Genomic DNA, 15,715 nt, shown 5'->3' with positions numbered 1-15,715 from the left:
GGTAACCATAAACTGTTTTCTATGTCCGAGAGTCTGTTTCTGTTTTGTAAGTGAGTTCATTTGTATCACTTTTTTCTTTTTCTTTAATTTTTATTTTATATTGGAGCATAGTCGAATAACAATGTTGTGTTAGTTTCAGGTGTACAGCAAAGTGATTCAGTTATACATATACATGTATCTATTCTTTTTCACATTCTTTTCCCATTTAGGTTATTACAGAATATTGAGCAGAGTTCTCTGTACTGTACAGTAGGTCCTTGTTGGTTATCTGTTTTAAATATAGTAGTGTGCACATGTCAATCCCAAACTCCCAATCTATCCCTGCCCCCCGACCCTTCCCCCCGGTAACTGTAAGTTTGTTCTCTAAGTCTGTGAATCTGTTTCTGTTTTGTAAATAAATTCATTTGTATCTTTTTATTTTTTAGATTCTGCATATAAGCAATATCATATGATATTTGTCTTTCTCTGTCTGACTTACTTCACTTAGTATGATAATCTCCATATCCATCCATGTTGCTGCAAATGGCATTATTTTATTCTTTTTTGTGGCTGACTAATATTCCATTGTATATATGTACCACATCTTCTTTATCCCTTCCTCTGTCGATGGACATTTAGGTTGCTTCCATGTCTTGGCTATTGTAAATAGTGCTGCTAGGAGCATTGGGCTACATGTATGTTTTCAAATTAGAGTTTTTGTCTTTTCCAGTTATATGCCCAGGAGTGGGATTGCTGGATCATATGGTAGCTCTATTTTTAGTTTTGTAAGGAACCTCTATACTGTTCTCCATAGTGGCTGCACCAATTTACATTCCCACCAGCAGTGGGAGGGTTCCCTTTTCTCTTTTTTTTTTTTTTGCGGTACCCGGGCCTCTCACTGTCGTGGCCTCTCCCGTTGTGGAGCGCAGGCTCAGCGGCCATGGCTCATGGGCCCAGCCGCTCCACGGCATGTGGGATCTTCCCGGACCGGGGCACGAACCCGCATCCCCTGCATCGGCAGGCGGACTCTCAACCACTGCACCACCAGGGAAGCCCGAGGGTTCCCTTTTCTCCACACCCTCTCCAGCATTTATTATTTGTAGACTTTTTGATGATGGCTGCTCTAACTGGTGTGAAGTGATACCTCATTGTAGTTTTGATTTGCATTTCTCTGATAATTAGTGATGTTGAGCATCTTTTCATGTGCCTATTGACCATCTGTATGTCTTCTTTGGAGAAATGTCTATTTAGGTCTTCTGCCCTGGTTGTATTTTTCTTTATGAAACCAAGGCTAATTGAGTCCAGAGAGAGCACACATTATTATTTAAATAGTATGTCATCTGCTTTAGTAATGTCTTGATGTAAGAGAAGTATGATTTTGGGTCTTGAATTTATTACTGTTGGAAATGATACTTTCTGAACATGATTTATTCTCTGCTGAGTATTATTTTGTCTGCTTTCATTTTTTGTAACTTTACCCCCTTCTATGTAGCCTTTTCCTTTTCATAAATTGGAATCTTCTTATAATGCCCTTTCCTAAAAGGCATGTCAGATGATTTCTTAGAGAGTTGCTTTCTACAGTCATTTATTCATTCAACAGATATTGATTGAACTCCTGCTTTGTGTGGCCAGTGCAGTCATGGTTGTTCCATTCTAGTTCAGATCTGAGCAGCAGCTTTGGTGTTCTGCTGCTGTTAGTTTTCTACACATGTCTGTGTAACAGGGTTGGACAGTCTTGGCTTTAATCTTGGTAGGCTGGTGGAATTTCTAGAATCTTCATGCTAAAACACATAGCTAAATTTCAGTCCATCTTTGAATATTCATTCAATGGAACTAAGCATAGGTCTTATTTTGTTTTTTAATTTATCAACAATTTTTTTCCTACATAAATTATTTAAAATAGTATATTGTTAAATACAGAAAGGATTTTGTTTATATAATAATTAAGTTTTTGTTTACATGAGTTTTTTTAATACATTTTAAAATTTTACTTTACTTATTTTTGGCTGCATTGGGTCTTCGTTGTTGTGTGCGGGCTTTCTCTAGTTGTGTCAAGAGGGTGTGCTACTCTTCGTTGCGGTGTGCGGGCTTCTCATTGTGGTGGCTTCTCTTGTTGCAGAGCACAGGCTCTAGAGCGCAGGCTCAGTAGTTGTGGCTCACGGGTTCAGTCGCTCCGCAGCACGTGGGATCTTTCTGGACCAGGGCTTGAACCCGTGTCCTCTGCATTGGCAGGCGGGTTCTTAACCACTGCGCCACCACGGAAGCCCTGTTTATATGAGTTTTAATGAACTCTTTAATGGTTACTGGTTTAAAATCTCTTACTAGGGAGTTCCCTGGTGGCCTAGTGATTACGATTCTGGGCTTTCACTGCCGTAGCCCCGGTTCAGTCCCTGGCTGGGGAACTGAGATCCCGTGAGCCAAGTGGTGCGGAAAAAAAAAAAAAAAGAAAGAAAAATCTCTTACTAAGAATCATTCTTTTATTGTATGTGCTAAAAAATGATTTAAAAAATACTGATGGGGTCCATGAAATGATTCATTACTGTGAAAGGAATGTGTGAGTCAAAAGAGATTGGGAATTGCTGGACTAGCATGTTATGTATTTTCTTTGGTAGAGTCAGCTATATTTTGGAATACATTGAGAAACAGTATATATAGTCATTGAGAGCCCTCTGGAGGAGGCAGACTGCCTGGGTTCAGATCCTCATTTGGCCACTTACTAGCTGAGTGACCCTGAGTGAGTTAACTAACTTCTATTTGTCATTTCCTTCAAGTGAAACACATGGGTAATTATGTCTACCTCATAGGTTGCTGTGAGAATCAGGAGTTAATTGTGCTCTACAAGCAGTTTTTGTTTTAAAAATAAGAGAGAAAAAAGGTTTTTAGATAAAATATTTCTCTGCTGTTGGATGCAATTACATAGATTTGGGGTTATTTGCAAACTTCTCTTATGTAAAGGAATAATAATACTTCACTGCTAATAGTTTGTGATTTAGGGGTGATTTTTAGACTCTATTGACTTAGCTTACTTTATGAATTCAAAGTCAGATTCTCTAAGTGGTTTGGATCTTGGTTTTCTAAGCAAGAGTACCCTTTTCTCTGGATTTAATCTTAAGAATGAGAGGTTATTTGAGTTGCTTTTGTAGGCCTTTAGGTCCTTAGATTGTAACAACTTAATGTTCTGTTGAATGTTCTTTTGGGGGGGTGTGGAATTTATCTTCTTTTTTTAATGGTCATGTAATTATGAACACTGTTTCCCTACTTTTGATTTCAGGACAGTATCCTTGATGAGCTTGACAAAGAAGAGAGTACCCATGATTCTGTGTCTCAAGAATCGGAGTCAGAAGAAGATGGGATTCATGTAGATTCACAAAAGGCTCTTGCTCTAAAAGAAAAGGTACTCTTTAGGTTAGCCATTGGTTCCTTCAAGTAAGCAGGATATGTAGAAACTCATGTCCATCCCAAGATTTCTACAGCATAATTTAGGAGGTGTTCAAACTTTAAGCTGTTATTGGCTATATCCCTATCAGGAGGCAGTATAGCGTAGTGGTTAGGAGTATGTGCTCTGAAACCAGATTATCTAGGTTCACATCCTGTGACAAGTTCTTTAAATTGCCTGAATGTACTCAGTTTTCTCAGCTGTAAAATAAGATTAATATTATTACTAAACCTCAATGGGTGGTTGTGTTATTAAATGAATTATTATATGTAAAGTGCTTGGAGCATACAGAGAGTTATTCCAGGGCTTTAAGTAGTAGACTGAAGTACTAATCAAATCAGCGTGTGATTCTTGACATGGACATTATATCCCACTCCTCCATGTCACAGACCATCTTTGGTTGCTTTTTGGAACGTTCAACATCTCCCTGAGGAATGCCTCATTATTGTAAAACTGGCTATATTGCTTTTCAAAGAGGTGGCACTCTTTCAGATTAAAATTTATCTTTATGCCTTTCTTTTGTTACATTTCTGTGGGCTCTTATTGTCAATAAAAAGTATATAATGCTAGGTATTTTACTCATTTTTCTGCCAGGGCTCTTGGATTGTGACCAAACTATGACTGTATAGTGAATTTTAACTCTTGTAAAAAGACCACATTGCTTAATTCCCTTGCCTTTCCTGTGAGCCTTGATCACATGGCTATTGAGATAGGAAGAGATGGATAATAATGAAAGAAAATGGCTCTGGAATTCTGTGCCAGTATATATCTGACTTGTATGCTTCTTCAGGGCAATAAATACTTCAAACAAGGAAAATATGATGAAGCGATTGAATGCTACACCAAAGGCATGGGTGCTGATCCATATAATCCTGTGTTGCCAACAAACAGAGCATCAGCATACTTTAGACTGAAAAAGTAAGGAGCTTCCATAATGTGTGTGAATATTTTATGTGTATATGGAGACTTTAAAAAATATATATTTCGTGATAAAATGTGTGGGAATGCTTGGAAAAGTTTTACATTTCAACTGTAAATTTTTATAACTCACTGTCTTTTATTGAGTTCTTTTACTTAAGCCATTTTAAACATTCAGGTGCTCAAACCATGCTCCTGTTGCTCACTTTACTGAGGCGTTCCTCCTCTAAAAGTTGAGTAATGATGCTCTTTACCTAATTCACAGACGAAAAAAAAGTTAGCTGGGTAAAAATTTTTCATATTAATTTTGCTCCATTATTTTGAAAAATTATTTATCCACTATTTAACACAGAGAACTATTATTATGGTAAACTTAAAATATGTTTCAACATTTGTGTAAGTCATACCCTTTAAATAAATACTTAATGTTGAAGAACATAAATGTGTATGGTCTTAATCCTAAGCAGGGAACTGACCTATCATAAGAAATTTAAAAAAGACAAATACCATCAAGGAGGACATTCTTACTGTTTTAATTATTCGGAAATACGAACTATATTGGTGTCTGAGTTTTTACTGTTTTAAATAGCATATTTTTAGATCTTTGAAACTTGTGCTATTCATATCCTGACAAATTAGGGGAATATTTACATTTTATAATATTTGATATCTACACTATGTAAGTGATGAAGAATAATTTTAAATAAACCTGCATGAGCCTGCCACCCAGCTTAAGAACCAGAACATTATTTTTGAAGCTACCTTTGATACTCTTTTCCATATCCTGACCCTTGTCCCTCCCAGTAAACCACTATCTTGAGTTGTATATCATTCTTTTGATTAAAAAAAAAAGTTCATTATATATGTATGTATCTTTAAATAATATATTGTATAACATTGTTTATTTTTGAGCTTTAAAAGTATTTCATACTGAATGTAGTCTTCTGTGGCTTGTCTATTTCTTTGAATAGTATCTTTCTAAGATTTGTTTGTATTTTGCATATAGCTGTAGATCTCTCGTTTTCACTGTTATATGCAGTTCCTTTTTAGTAATATACCATTATGCATCTGTTCTCCGGTTGCTGGATTGTTGGTTTGTTCCTTTCTTCCTCTCTTTCCTTTTCTTCTCCCCGCTTTCTTTCCCTGCCTTCCACCCTCCTTCCCTTTCTTATTTGACAACAGTGATACTGTGAACACTCTTGTACCTGTTTCTTGGTGCTGGGTGCACAGGTTCAACTTTAAATGGTGGTAACCAGTTGCTACAAGGGTAGTTGTAACATTCCCGTTAGCAGTGTATAAGAGTGAATGTTCTGTATCTTTACCAACACGGGTATAATTGGGCTTCTGAACTGTTTTCCGTCTAGGGGGTGTAAAATGGTAATTCACTGTGGCCTTAACTTGCATTTCCCCAATTTCTAATGAGGTTGAGCATCTTGTTATATGTTTATTCACCACTTTTTTTTTTTTTTTCTGTGAAATGTCTGTTTTATCTTTTGACCATTTTTCTGTTAGGCTGTTTTGCTGTTGATTTTTAAGAGTTGTTTATTCTAGATACTAATTCTTTAGTGTTTATTTATAATAATTATCTTCTCTCAATTTGTAGTTGGTCTTCCTTTTTTTATGGAGTCTTGGTGAGCAGAAATTTTTAATTTAATTTTATTTTTTAAAAATATATTTTATTATTATTATTATTTTTTCGACCCCACCATGTGGCATGTGGGATCTTAGTTCCCCAACTAGGGATTGAACCTGTGCCCCCTGCATTGGGAGCTCAGAGTCTCAACCACGGACTGCCAGGGAAGTCCCAGAAATTTTTAATTTTAATGTGTTTCATTTATTGATTTTTGTAAAATGTTGGCACTTTGAAAAATATGATTTGTTAAAGTAGTTTCCTTCCCTGAGTTCGTAACAGTCTCCTGTATTTACTCCTAAAAGTTTTACTTTTCATGCCTAAGTCTTGTTATATATGCTGAAGGTAGAATTCCAATTTCATATCTTTTCACATGAATATCCCAGTTGTTTCAGACCTATTTGTTGAATATCCATGCTTTCCCCATGGATCTGCAATTCCACTGTTGTCATATGTCAAGTTTGCACGGATCTCTTTTTCATCTCTCTATTCTTTACATTGATCTATTGCCCGTTACTGTAACCATTCCACACTGTCTTTAATTATTATAGCATTATAATTATAATAAGTCTTGGTATTTGGTATAGGGCATTCTCCTACCTTATTCTTCTTTAGGAATGTTGGGTATTTTTGAACTTTTACTTATCAGTATAAATTTTAGAATCATCTTGTCAAATTCCTTGAAAATTTTTGATTACATTTGCATTGGATTTTTTTTTTTTTTTTTTTTTTTTTTTTGCTGTACGCGGGCCTCTCACTGCTGTGGCCTCTCCCGTTGCGGAGCACAGGCTCCGGACACACAGGCTCCGCGGCCATGGCTCGCGGGCCCAGCCGCTCCGCGGCATGTGGGATCTTCCGGGATCGGGGCACGAACCCGTGTCCCCTGCATCGGCAGGCGGACTCTCAACCACTGCGCCACCAGGGAAGCCCTGCATTGGATTTATAGATCAGTTTGGAGAGAATTATATTGTTGTGTTTTTGTGTCATTATAGATGAATGTGAAATTGCTCTACTTCTTTGATGTCTTTGAAGACAGTCTTGTAATTTTCTGCATATGGATCTTGTACATCTTTTGTTAGATTTATCAGTTTTTTGTTGCTGATCTCTAGTAGAGTAGCCACCTTGCTAAACTTTCATTATTCCTAACAATGTCTCCAGATTGTTTTGAGTTTTCTTGGTAGACCATCATATCATCTAAGAATGTCAGTTTTGTTCCTTCCTTCCCAGTTCTTTTGGCTGTTATTTCTTTGTTACGGAACTACATTGGCCAGGACCTCTAGCACAGTACTGAGAAAAAGCAGTGATAGTGGGCATTTTTGTTCTTTGCTTTAAAGGGAGTACTGCTCACGTCTCACCATCAGGAATTATTGATTTTAGTGAGCTTCACTAAAAGGAGATGGGAAACATGCCTTCAATTGGGAAGTAAATTCCCTTTTCAGAGATTTCAGAAACAAATTTTTTGAAGTTTTGGTTTAACAGATGATTTTTATTAACTTTATTTTTTTAAATTGTAGATTTGCTGTTGCTGAGTCTGATTGTAATTTAGCAATTGCCTTGAATAGAAGTTATACAAAGGCTTATGCAAGACGAGGTGCTGCTCGATTTGCTTTGCAAAAATTAGAGGATGCCAAAAAAGGTATTAATATTTTCCAAGTCATCCTTATCTACAAAATTATTTAAAATTTTAATTTAACTGATGATATACGAAGAATAATAGAGAATCACAGTTACTACCTTCAGAGATCTGTCTATTATTGAATAAAACTCATTTTTGCAATTTAAAACGTGCCTTGATATTTTGGGAAAAGAGCATGTTATTTGCCACCAATTAGACTTTGGTTCAGATTCTCATTTGACCATGAGCTGTGTGACCAGGTTATGTATCTTCTCTGATTTTCAATTTCTCATCTGTAAAATAGGGATTAAAACATCTTGTTGGCTATTGTGAGGCTAGAGGTAATGCATGTAAAGCCTTAACACATTTTTATTTATTTGTAAACTCTAAGCCTTCCATTATTCCATAAAATAGGTTTGCATAGTACAAATCACAAAATCTGAATGAAGCTGATGTCTGAAAGATTGTGCTCCTTCTTGGTTTTATGAAGTATAACTTATGATAGCAAGTATTCTTCCCAGGGCTGGTAGAAGAAGGTGATCTGTCACAAGGATTCTGTCAGGGTTTTGTTTGTCCTGGGGGAATGGAGGAAGTCTAGTGGCATAATGATAGTGTTTCTTAGTTCCTCTTAATTTTGCTATAGGATAGTTACCTATTTGTCACATGTAAACAAATGATTATTGTTCTATACAGGTTTTTTAATCTCATATGTCTTTCAAATATTCTTTATCTTCTGTTTTACTCAGATTATGAAAAAGTATTAGAACTGGAACCCAATAACTTTGAAGCTACAAATGAACTCAGGAAAATTAATCAGGTAAACTGTGGTTATTTAAATTAAGTACTTATTACTTTTATTTGATAAAGTAAAGGTTTTTGCATAGACTTTGTACTATATAACATAGACATTTTTATACTTTTAATTCTTTGTACTATAGAGTTTTTTAATAAACAAATTTGTAAGCTAGAGGTGGTATAATGGTATTTAAAGATTCTTAATTAGTTATTATCTTAAAAAGTTGTCTGAGATATTTAGAACTACTGCTGCTTTACTTTTTCCTAGGTGTCAGAATCATTTTTCTTTATCTCACTGATTTTTCTTATTTGGCTTGTCCTTTGATTTTTGTACTTTTGCATATTTCTTTGATTTTGTATAGTTTTAAAGTTGCTCCATCTTTATGGTCTATATAGCAAAAATAATACTAATTTTTTAACAGTAAGAAAATAGATACTTAAATGTAAAATTTGCTGTCAAATGATACTGAACAGTTACATATTCCTTTTACTTTGCTGTTGAATCAGTTATAATTATTTTGCCAACTGTTGAAACTTTGATAAAAAAGTGACAACAATTGGGGAAAGTCTGCCTTTAAATATTGCCATTACTTATTGCACATAAAATCTGTTGGTAGATATATCAACTTGATTATAATTGTGAACTGTATTGTATATTTTTGTGTTTTGTCCTAGGTCAAATAATGACTATGAATATTAAATTTGAGAAATCTGGTGATGTGGTCTCAATTACTTTCTTTATTTTTGAAAATTGTTTCTAGAACAGTGTAGAAATTCAATAAATATTTGTTGAATAAATAAATGAACAACTATCTTTAGTGACTATTACTTATTTTAATTGGAGTAAGATGCACATTAAATTTCTTTGCTTTTTATTTTAGTAAGTAGAAAGATTTTGAATTGGTGTAAATATTATTTTAATTATTTGAAATGTGGCAGGAATTCTAATACATTTGAATAATTTATTGTTTTAAAGTCAAATATGTATGCGTCTTCCATTACTTGTTTTATTTTAGCTGACTGCTATGTCTCCTAGGCTTTAACTTCCAAAGAAAACTCATATCCAGAGGAAGCTGATACAATGATTAAGTCAGCTGAAGGAGAGAAAAAACAAATTGAAGAGCAACAGAATAAACAGCAGGCCATTTCAGAGAAAGATAGGGTAATCCAGGATTCCAACAAATATATGTTTCTCTGAGCTTACTCTTAGCTTTTTGTGTATCAGTTAAGTTTCTGTCTTTCCTAATATTATATTAAAATTCTTCAGTAGAAACTGAAACTTAAATATACTAAAACTTCTGGGGCCTACTAATTAAAACTTTGAGTAATTGATGACTTAATACATAATTTTAAAAAAGTATTTAAGTTTAGGAAACAAATTATTTTGGAGCATTTTAACATATATTTACATATTGTGGTTATAAATTTAACATACAAATAAATTATAATTCATTCTTACTTATTTTTCATTAACTCCCACTGAACTATTTCTGATCAAAATTTCTTTAGAAATCCTGAGTTGAGATTTAATTTAACATATAGCCTTTCATGGACCCACAAAAGATTCCTAATAAATACTTATGGAATGATTATTGATTGTGATATATCTGATTCTGATTATAAATAAATGTTATAGTGAAATCTGGTATACACATTCCAATACAGTTTTAATTTATTCTATATTCAGGCATATTAATGTTACTGAAGAGTGAGCTGTACAGTCTGGTACTCTGTTCTTTCACAAAAATTATTTGAGTTTTGAAATTCTTCTGTGCAGATTCGGTTTTTTTTGGCTGTGCCTTGTGGCTTGTGGGATCTTAGTTCCCTCACCAGGGTTTGAACCAGGGCCCTCAGCAGTGAGAGCGTGGAGTCCTAACCACTGGACCTCCAGGGAATTCCCTGTACAAATTCTAATATAACTAAAGAGTATAATATTCAGGCCTATATTTATTTATTTATTTATTTTTTGGCTATGTTGGGTCTTTGTTGCTGCGCGCGGGCTTTCTCTAGTTGCCGTGAGCAGCAGCTACTCTGTGTTGCGGTGCGTGGGCTTCTCATTGTGGTGGCTTCTCTTGTTGCGGAGCACGGGCTCTAGGCACACGGGCTTCAGTATTTGTGGCGCACAGGCTTCAGTAGTTGTGGCTCATGGGCTCTAGAATGCAGGCTCAGTAATTGTGGCACCTGGGCTTAGTTGCTCCACGTCATGTGGGATCTTCCCAGACCAGGGCTCGAACCCGTGTCCCCTGCATTGGCAGGTGGATTCTTAACCACTGTGCCACCAGGGAAGCCCCTGAGCCTATATTTATTAAAATGTGTTTTTAATTTAAGCTTTGTCCAATCTTTAATTAATAAAATAATGGTTAATGCTGCAAGGTAATATAGTAGCATACTTTTTTTTTTAGTACTGAAAAGAGATTAACACCATTATAAAAGCAATCCAAACTAACAGATTCTAAAACATGTATCATGGATTTTTAGCAATTAAAATATAGTTTAATTACTGATATAATAATGATGGGTATACTTGAAGTGTTGCTGAAGATTTGAATTCAACTAATTTTTTTTTTGCATTTTCTTTTTTTATTCTTCTCCATACTTCTTTCCAAAATGATAGGGGAATGCATTTTTCAAAGAAGGGAAATATGAAAGAGCAATTGAATGCTATACTCGAGGGATAGCAGCAGATGGTGCTAATGCCCTTCTTCCAGCTAACAGAGCAATGGCCTATCTGAAGATTCAGAAGTAAGTATTGGTTACTTTTAATTCTTTTCAAGATGAAAAATGAAATTTACCATAAATTGGCATATTAGCTAAATAATAAATTTAAATTTAATTCATTTACTCCTAAGCATTAAAGTTAGAGAGAGAGAGAGTGTGTGTGTGTGTCATAATACATATTCAGTAAAAGTTAGCTCTAAAATATTATTCCAGTTTTAATGCTCTGGCATTTCACAATTTAACACTTCTTTAATTTCTTTATGTTATTCTGAATTAGTAATTTGAAAGTTATTTTTAACCTCAGAACCCTTTGGGCAGAATCTTATCTGGAAGTGTATACATATATAACAAAAGGGAATTGCTGTCATTGAAACTGCTGATTGATTACATATACAACTAAAACTTGGTCCTGTGATACTAACCACATACTCCTGGATGCACTCAAGGGCTCCATGTTGGACAGTCAGCAGGATAATATCTGATGACAGAAACTATGTCTTTGGGGCTTCCCTGGTGGCACAGTGGTTGGGAGTCTGCCTGCCGGTGCAGGGGACATTGGTTCGAGCCCTGGTCTGGGAGGATCCCGCATGCCGCGGAGCGGCTGGGCCCGTGAGCCACAATTACTGAGCCTGCGCGTCTGGAGCCTGTGCTCCGCAACAAGAGGGGCCAAAATAGTGAGAGGCCCGCGCACCGCAATGAAGAGTGGCCCCCGCTTGCCACAACTAGAGAAAGCCCTCGCACAGAAACAAAGACCCAACACAGCCATAAATAAATTAATTAAATAAATTAAAAAAACACACATATAAAAAAAAAAAGAAACTATGTCTTTGAATCTGTTGTAATAATACTTTACCCACTAGTTACAGAATTAAAAATTCCTATAAATATTATAGGTAAGGATTCTAAACTTTTTTGGTGCCATAGACCGCTTTGGCTGCATGGTGCACCTTTCGCAAGATAATATTTTTAACTGAGTAATTATACATTTAGGATTACAAAGGAAATCAACTATGTTGAAATAGAGTTTTAAAAATATTAAAATTTGTGATACATTGGTATACATACTTTTAAAAATTAACATAGTACAAAATGAGAAACTATGTTTAAAATACAGGCAAGTTAAAAATAAATAAAAATACAGGCAAGTTAAAGTTAAAATATTTTTTAAAGATGTATTATTGTGAAAGTTTGAATAAAGCTACTAGAATTTGTGGGTGTTCTTTGACACATCTTCCACATATTGATCAACCAGTATGTCTAGGGAATGCCCAGAAAGCAGCACAGATGATTACATTATACCAGTGTGATAACATATGGCTTCATTCTTTGGCATCTGAGTGACTGCTAGGGACAGAGTTGCCTGGTAGTTGGCCAGCTGTGTCGTAGAGCATTTATAAACAGGGGTACTATGATCACATGCAAACAAACAGCAGGTTAAACTACCACTGTATTCCTGAAATAGTTGTGGTATCTCAAAGATGTCTGTACCAAATGTAATGTGATATGAAAATAACTGATTTTTACTGGTGACAAAGTCATAGGTACTGTTTTTAGTACTGTGGTTTGTTATCTACAGTTGTAATCAAAAGGAAAGCTGCATTTCATTTAAAAGTTAATGAAAATAAGGGTACGGTATTTTTCCCATCCAAGTTTTCAGATCTCTCACAGGATCTCAGGATAGGAACCTCTATCATATAAGAAAATTTTGATTGTATATTTAACCTCATTGAAACTAATAGACACATTAGAAGTGTATTATTTAATTTTCTAAATTTTTTTATTTTTTTTGAATTTTTATTTTTTTATTAGTTTCTGCTTGATAACCAAGTGAATCAGATATACATATACATCTGTTCCCATATCCCTTCCCTCTTGCGTCTTCCTCCCTCCCACCTTCCCTATCCCACCCCTCCAGGCGGTCACAAAGCACCGAGCTGATCTCCCTGTGCTATGCGGCTGCTTCCCACTAGCTATCTACCTTACGTTTGGTAGTGTATATATGTCCATGCCTCTCTCTCACTTTGTCACAGCTTACCCTTCCCCCTCCCCATATCCTCAAGTCCATTCTCAAGTAGGTCTGTGTCTTTATTCCTGTTTTACCCCTAGGTTCTTCATGACATTTTTTTTTTCTTAAATTCCATATATATGTGTTAGCATATGGTATTTGTCTTTCTCTTTCTGACTTCACTCTGTATGACAGACTCTAGGTCTATCCACCTCATTACAAATAGCTCAATTTCATTTCTTTTTATGGCTGAGTAATATTCCATTGTATATATGTGCCACATTTCCTTTATCCATTCATCTGATGATGGACGCTTAGGTTGTTTCCATCTCTGGGCTATTGTAAATAGAGCTACAATGAACATTTTGGTACATGAGTCTTTTTGAATTATGGTTTTCTCAGGGTATATGCCCAGTAGTGGGATTGCTGGGTCATATGGTAGTTCTGTTTGTAGTTTTTTAAGGAACCTCCATACTGCTTGTTCTCCATAGTGGCTGTACCAATTCACATTCCCACCAGCAGTGCAAGAGTGTTCCCTTTTCTCCACACCCTCTCCAGCATTTATTGTTTCTAGATTTCTTGATGATGGCCATTCTGACTGGTGTGAGATGATATCTCATTGTAGTTTTGATTTGCATTTCTCTAATGATTAATGATATTGAGCATTCTTTCACGTGTTTGTTGGCAATCTGTATATTTTCTTTGGAGAAATGCCTATTTAAGTCTTCTGCCCATTTTTGGATTGGGTTGTTTGTTTTTTTGCTATTGAGCTGCATGAGCTGCTTATAAATTTTGGAGATTAATCCTTTGTCAGTTGCTTCATTTGCAAATATTTTCTCCCATCCTGAGGGTTGTCTTTTGGTCTTGTTTATGGTTTCCTTTGCTGTGCAAAAGCTTTGAAGTTTCATTAGGTCCCATTTGTTTATTTTTGTTTTTATTTCCATTTCTCTAGGACATGGGTCAAAAAGGATCTTGCTGTGATCTGTGTCACAGAGTGTTCTGCCTATGTTTTCCTCTAAGAGTTTGATAGTTTCTGACCTTACATTTAGGTCTTTAATCCATTTTGAGCTTATTTTTGTGTATGGTGTTAGGGAGTGATCTAATCTCATACTTTTACATGTCCGTGTCCAGTTTTCCCAGCACCACTTATTGAAGAGGCTGTCCTTTCTCCACTGTACATTCCTGCCTCCTTTATCAAAGATAAGGTGACCATATGTGCGTGGGTTTATCTCTGGGCTTTCTATTCTGTTCCATTGATCTATCTTTCTGTTTTTGTGCCAGTACCATACTGTCTTGATTACTGTAGCTTTGTAGTATAGTCTGAAGTCAGGGAGCCTGATTCCTCCAGCTCCGTTTTTCGTTCTCAAGATTGCTTTGGCTATTCGGGGTCTTCTGTTTTTCCAAACAAATTTTGAAATATTTTGTTCTAGTTCTGTGAACAATGCCAGTGGTAGTTTGATAGGGATTGCACTGAATTTGTAGATTGCTTTGGGTAGTAGAGTCATTTTCACAATATTGATTCTTCCAATCCAGGAACATGGTATATCTCTCCATCTATTTGTATCATCTTTAATTTCTTTCATCAGTGTCTTATAATTTTCTGCATACAGGTCTTTTGTCTCCTTAGGTAGGTTTATTCCTAGATATTTTATTCTTTTTGTTGCAGTGGTAAATGGGAGTGTTTTCTTGATTTCACTTTCAGATTTTTCATCATTAGTGAATAGGAATGCCAGAGATTTCTGTGCATTAATTTTGTATCCTGCTACTTTACCAAATTCATTGATTAGCTCTAATAGTTTTCTGGTAGTATCTTTAGGGTTCTCTATGTATAGTATCATGTCATCTGCAAACAGTGACAGCTTTATTTCTTCTTTTCCGATTTGGATTCCTTTTATTTCCTTTTCTTCTCTGATTGCTGTGGCTAAAACTTCCAAAACTATGTTGAATAAGAGTGGTGAGAGTGGGCAGCCTTGTCTTGTTCCTGATCTTAGTGGAAATGGTTTCAGTTTTTCATCATTGAGGACGATGTTGGCTGTGGGTTTGTCATATATGGCCTTTATTATGTTGAGGAAAGTTCCCTCTATGCCTACTTTCTGCAGGGTTTTTATCATAAATGGGGGTTGAATTTTGTCGAAAGCTTTCTCTGCATCTATTGAGATGATCATATGGTTTTTCTCCTTCAGTTTGTTAATATGGTATATCACGTTGATTGATTTGCGTATATTGAAGAATCCTTGCATTCCTGGAATAAACCCCACTTGATCATGGTGTATGATCCTTTTAATGTGCTGTTGGATTCTGTTTGCTAGTATTTTGTTGAGGATTTTTACATCTCTGTTCATCAGTGATATTGGCCTGTAGGCTTCTTTCTTTGAGACATCTTTGTCTGGTTTTGTCTGGAAGAATTTGAGAAGGATAGGTGTTAGCTCTTCTCTAAATGTTTGATAGAATTTGCCTGTGAAGTCATCTGGTCCTGGGCTTTTGTTTGTTGTAAGATTTTTAATCACAGTCTCAATTTCAGTGCTTGTTTTTGGTCTGTTTATATTTTCTATTTCTTCCTGGTTCAATCTTGGAACGTTGTGCCTTTCTAAGAATTTGTTCATTTCTTCCAGGTTGTCC

At 35.6% G+C, this 15,715-nt stretch overlaps 1 protein-coding gene across 3 annotated transcripts in view; it reads left to right on the top strand.

Moving 5' to 3' along the window:
- RPAP3 (RNA polymerase II associated protein 3) overlaps positions 1 to 15,715 on the top strand; it is a 42,500-nt gene that overhangs the window by 5,749 nt on the left and 21,036 nt on the right. For all 3 annotated transcript variants that reach the window (XM_082636604.1, XM_082636605.1, XM_082636606.1), the window contains exons 4-9: positions 3,251 to 3,373; positions 4,206 to 4,333; positions 7,478 to 7,599; positions 8,325 to 8,395; positions 9,410 to 9,535; positions 10,988 to 11,115. In XM_082636604.1, coding sequence (XP_082492730.1) covers positions 3,251 to 3,373; positions 4,206 to 4,333; positions 7,478 to 7,599; positions 8,325 to 8,395; positions 9,410 to 9,535; positions 10,988 to 11,115 — 698 coding nt within the window. The remainder of the gene's footprint in view (positions 1 to 3,250; positions 3,374 to 4,205; positions 4,334 to 7,477; positions 7,600 to 8,324; positions 8,396 to 9,409; positions 9,536 to 10,987; positions 11,116 to 15,715) is intronic.

The sequence above is a fragment of the Mesoplodon mirus genome (assembly GCF_964341445.2).
Source record: "Mesoplodon mirus genome assembly, chromosome: 11".
In the NCBI taxonomy this organism is placed as follows: domain Eukaryota; kingdom Metazoa; phylum Chordata; class Mammalia; order Artiodactyla; family Ziphiidae; genus Mesoplodon; species Mesoplodon mirus.
The sequence above is the reverse complement of the archived record's forward strand: the minus strand, read 5'-3'. Positions and strand labels throughout refer to the sequence as shown.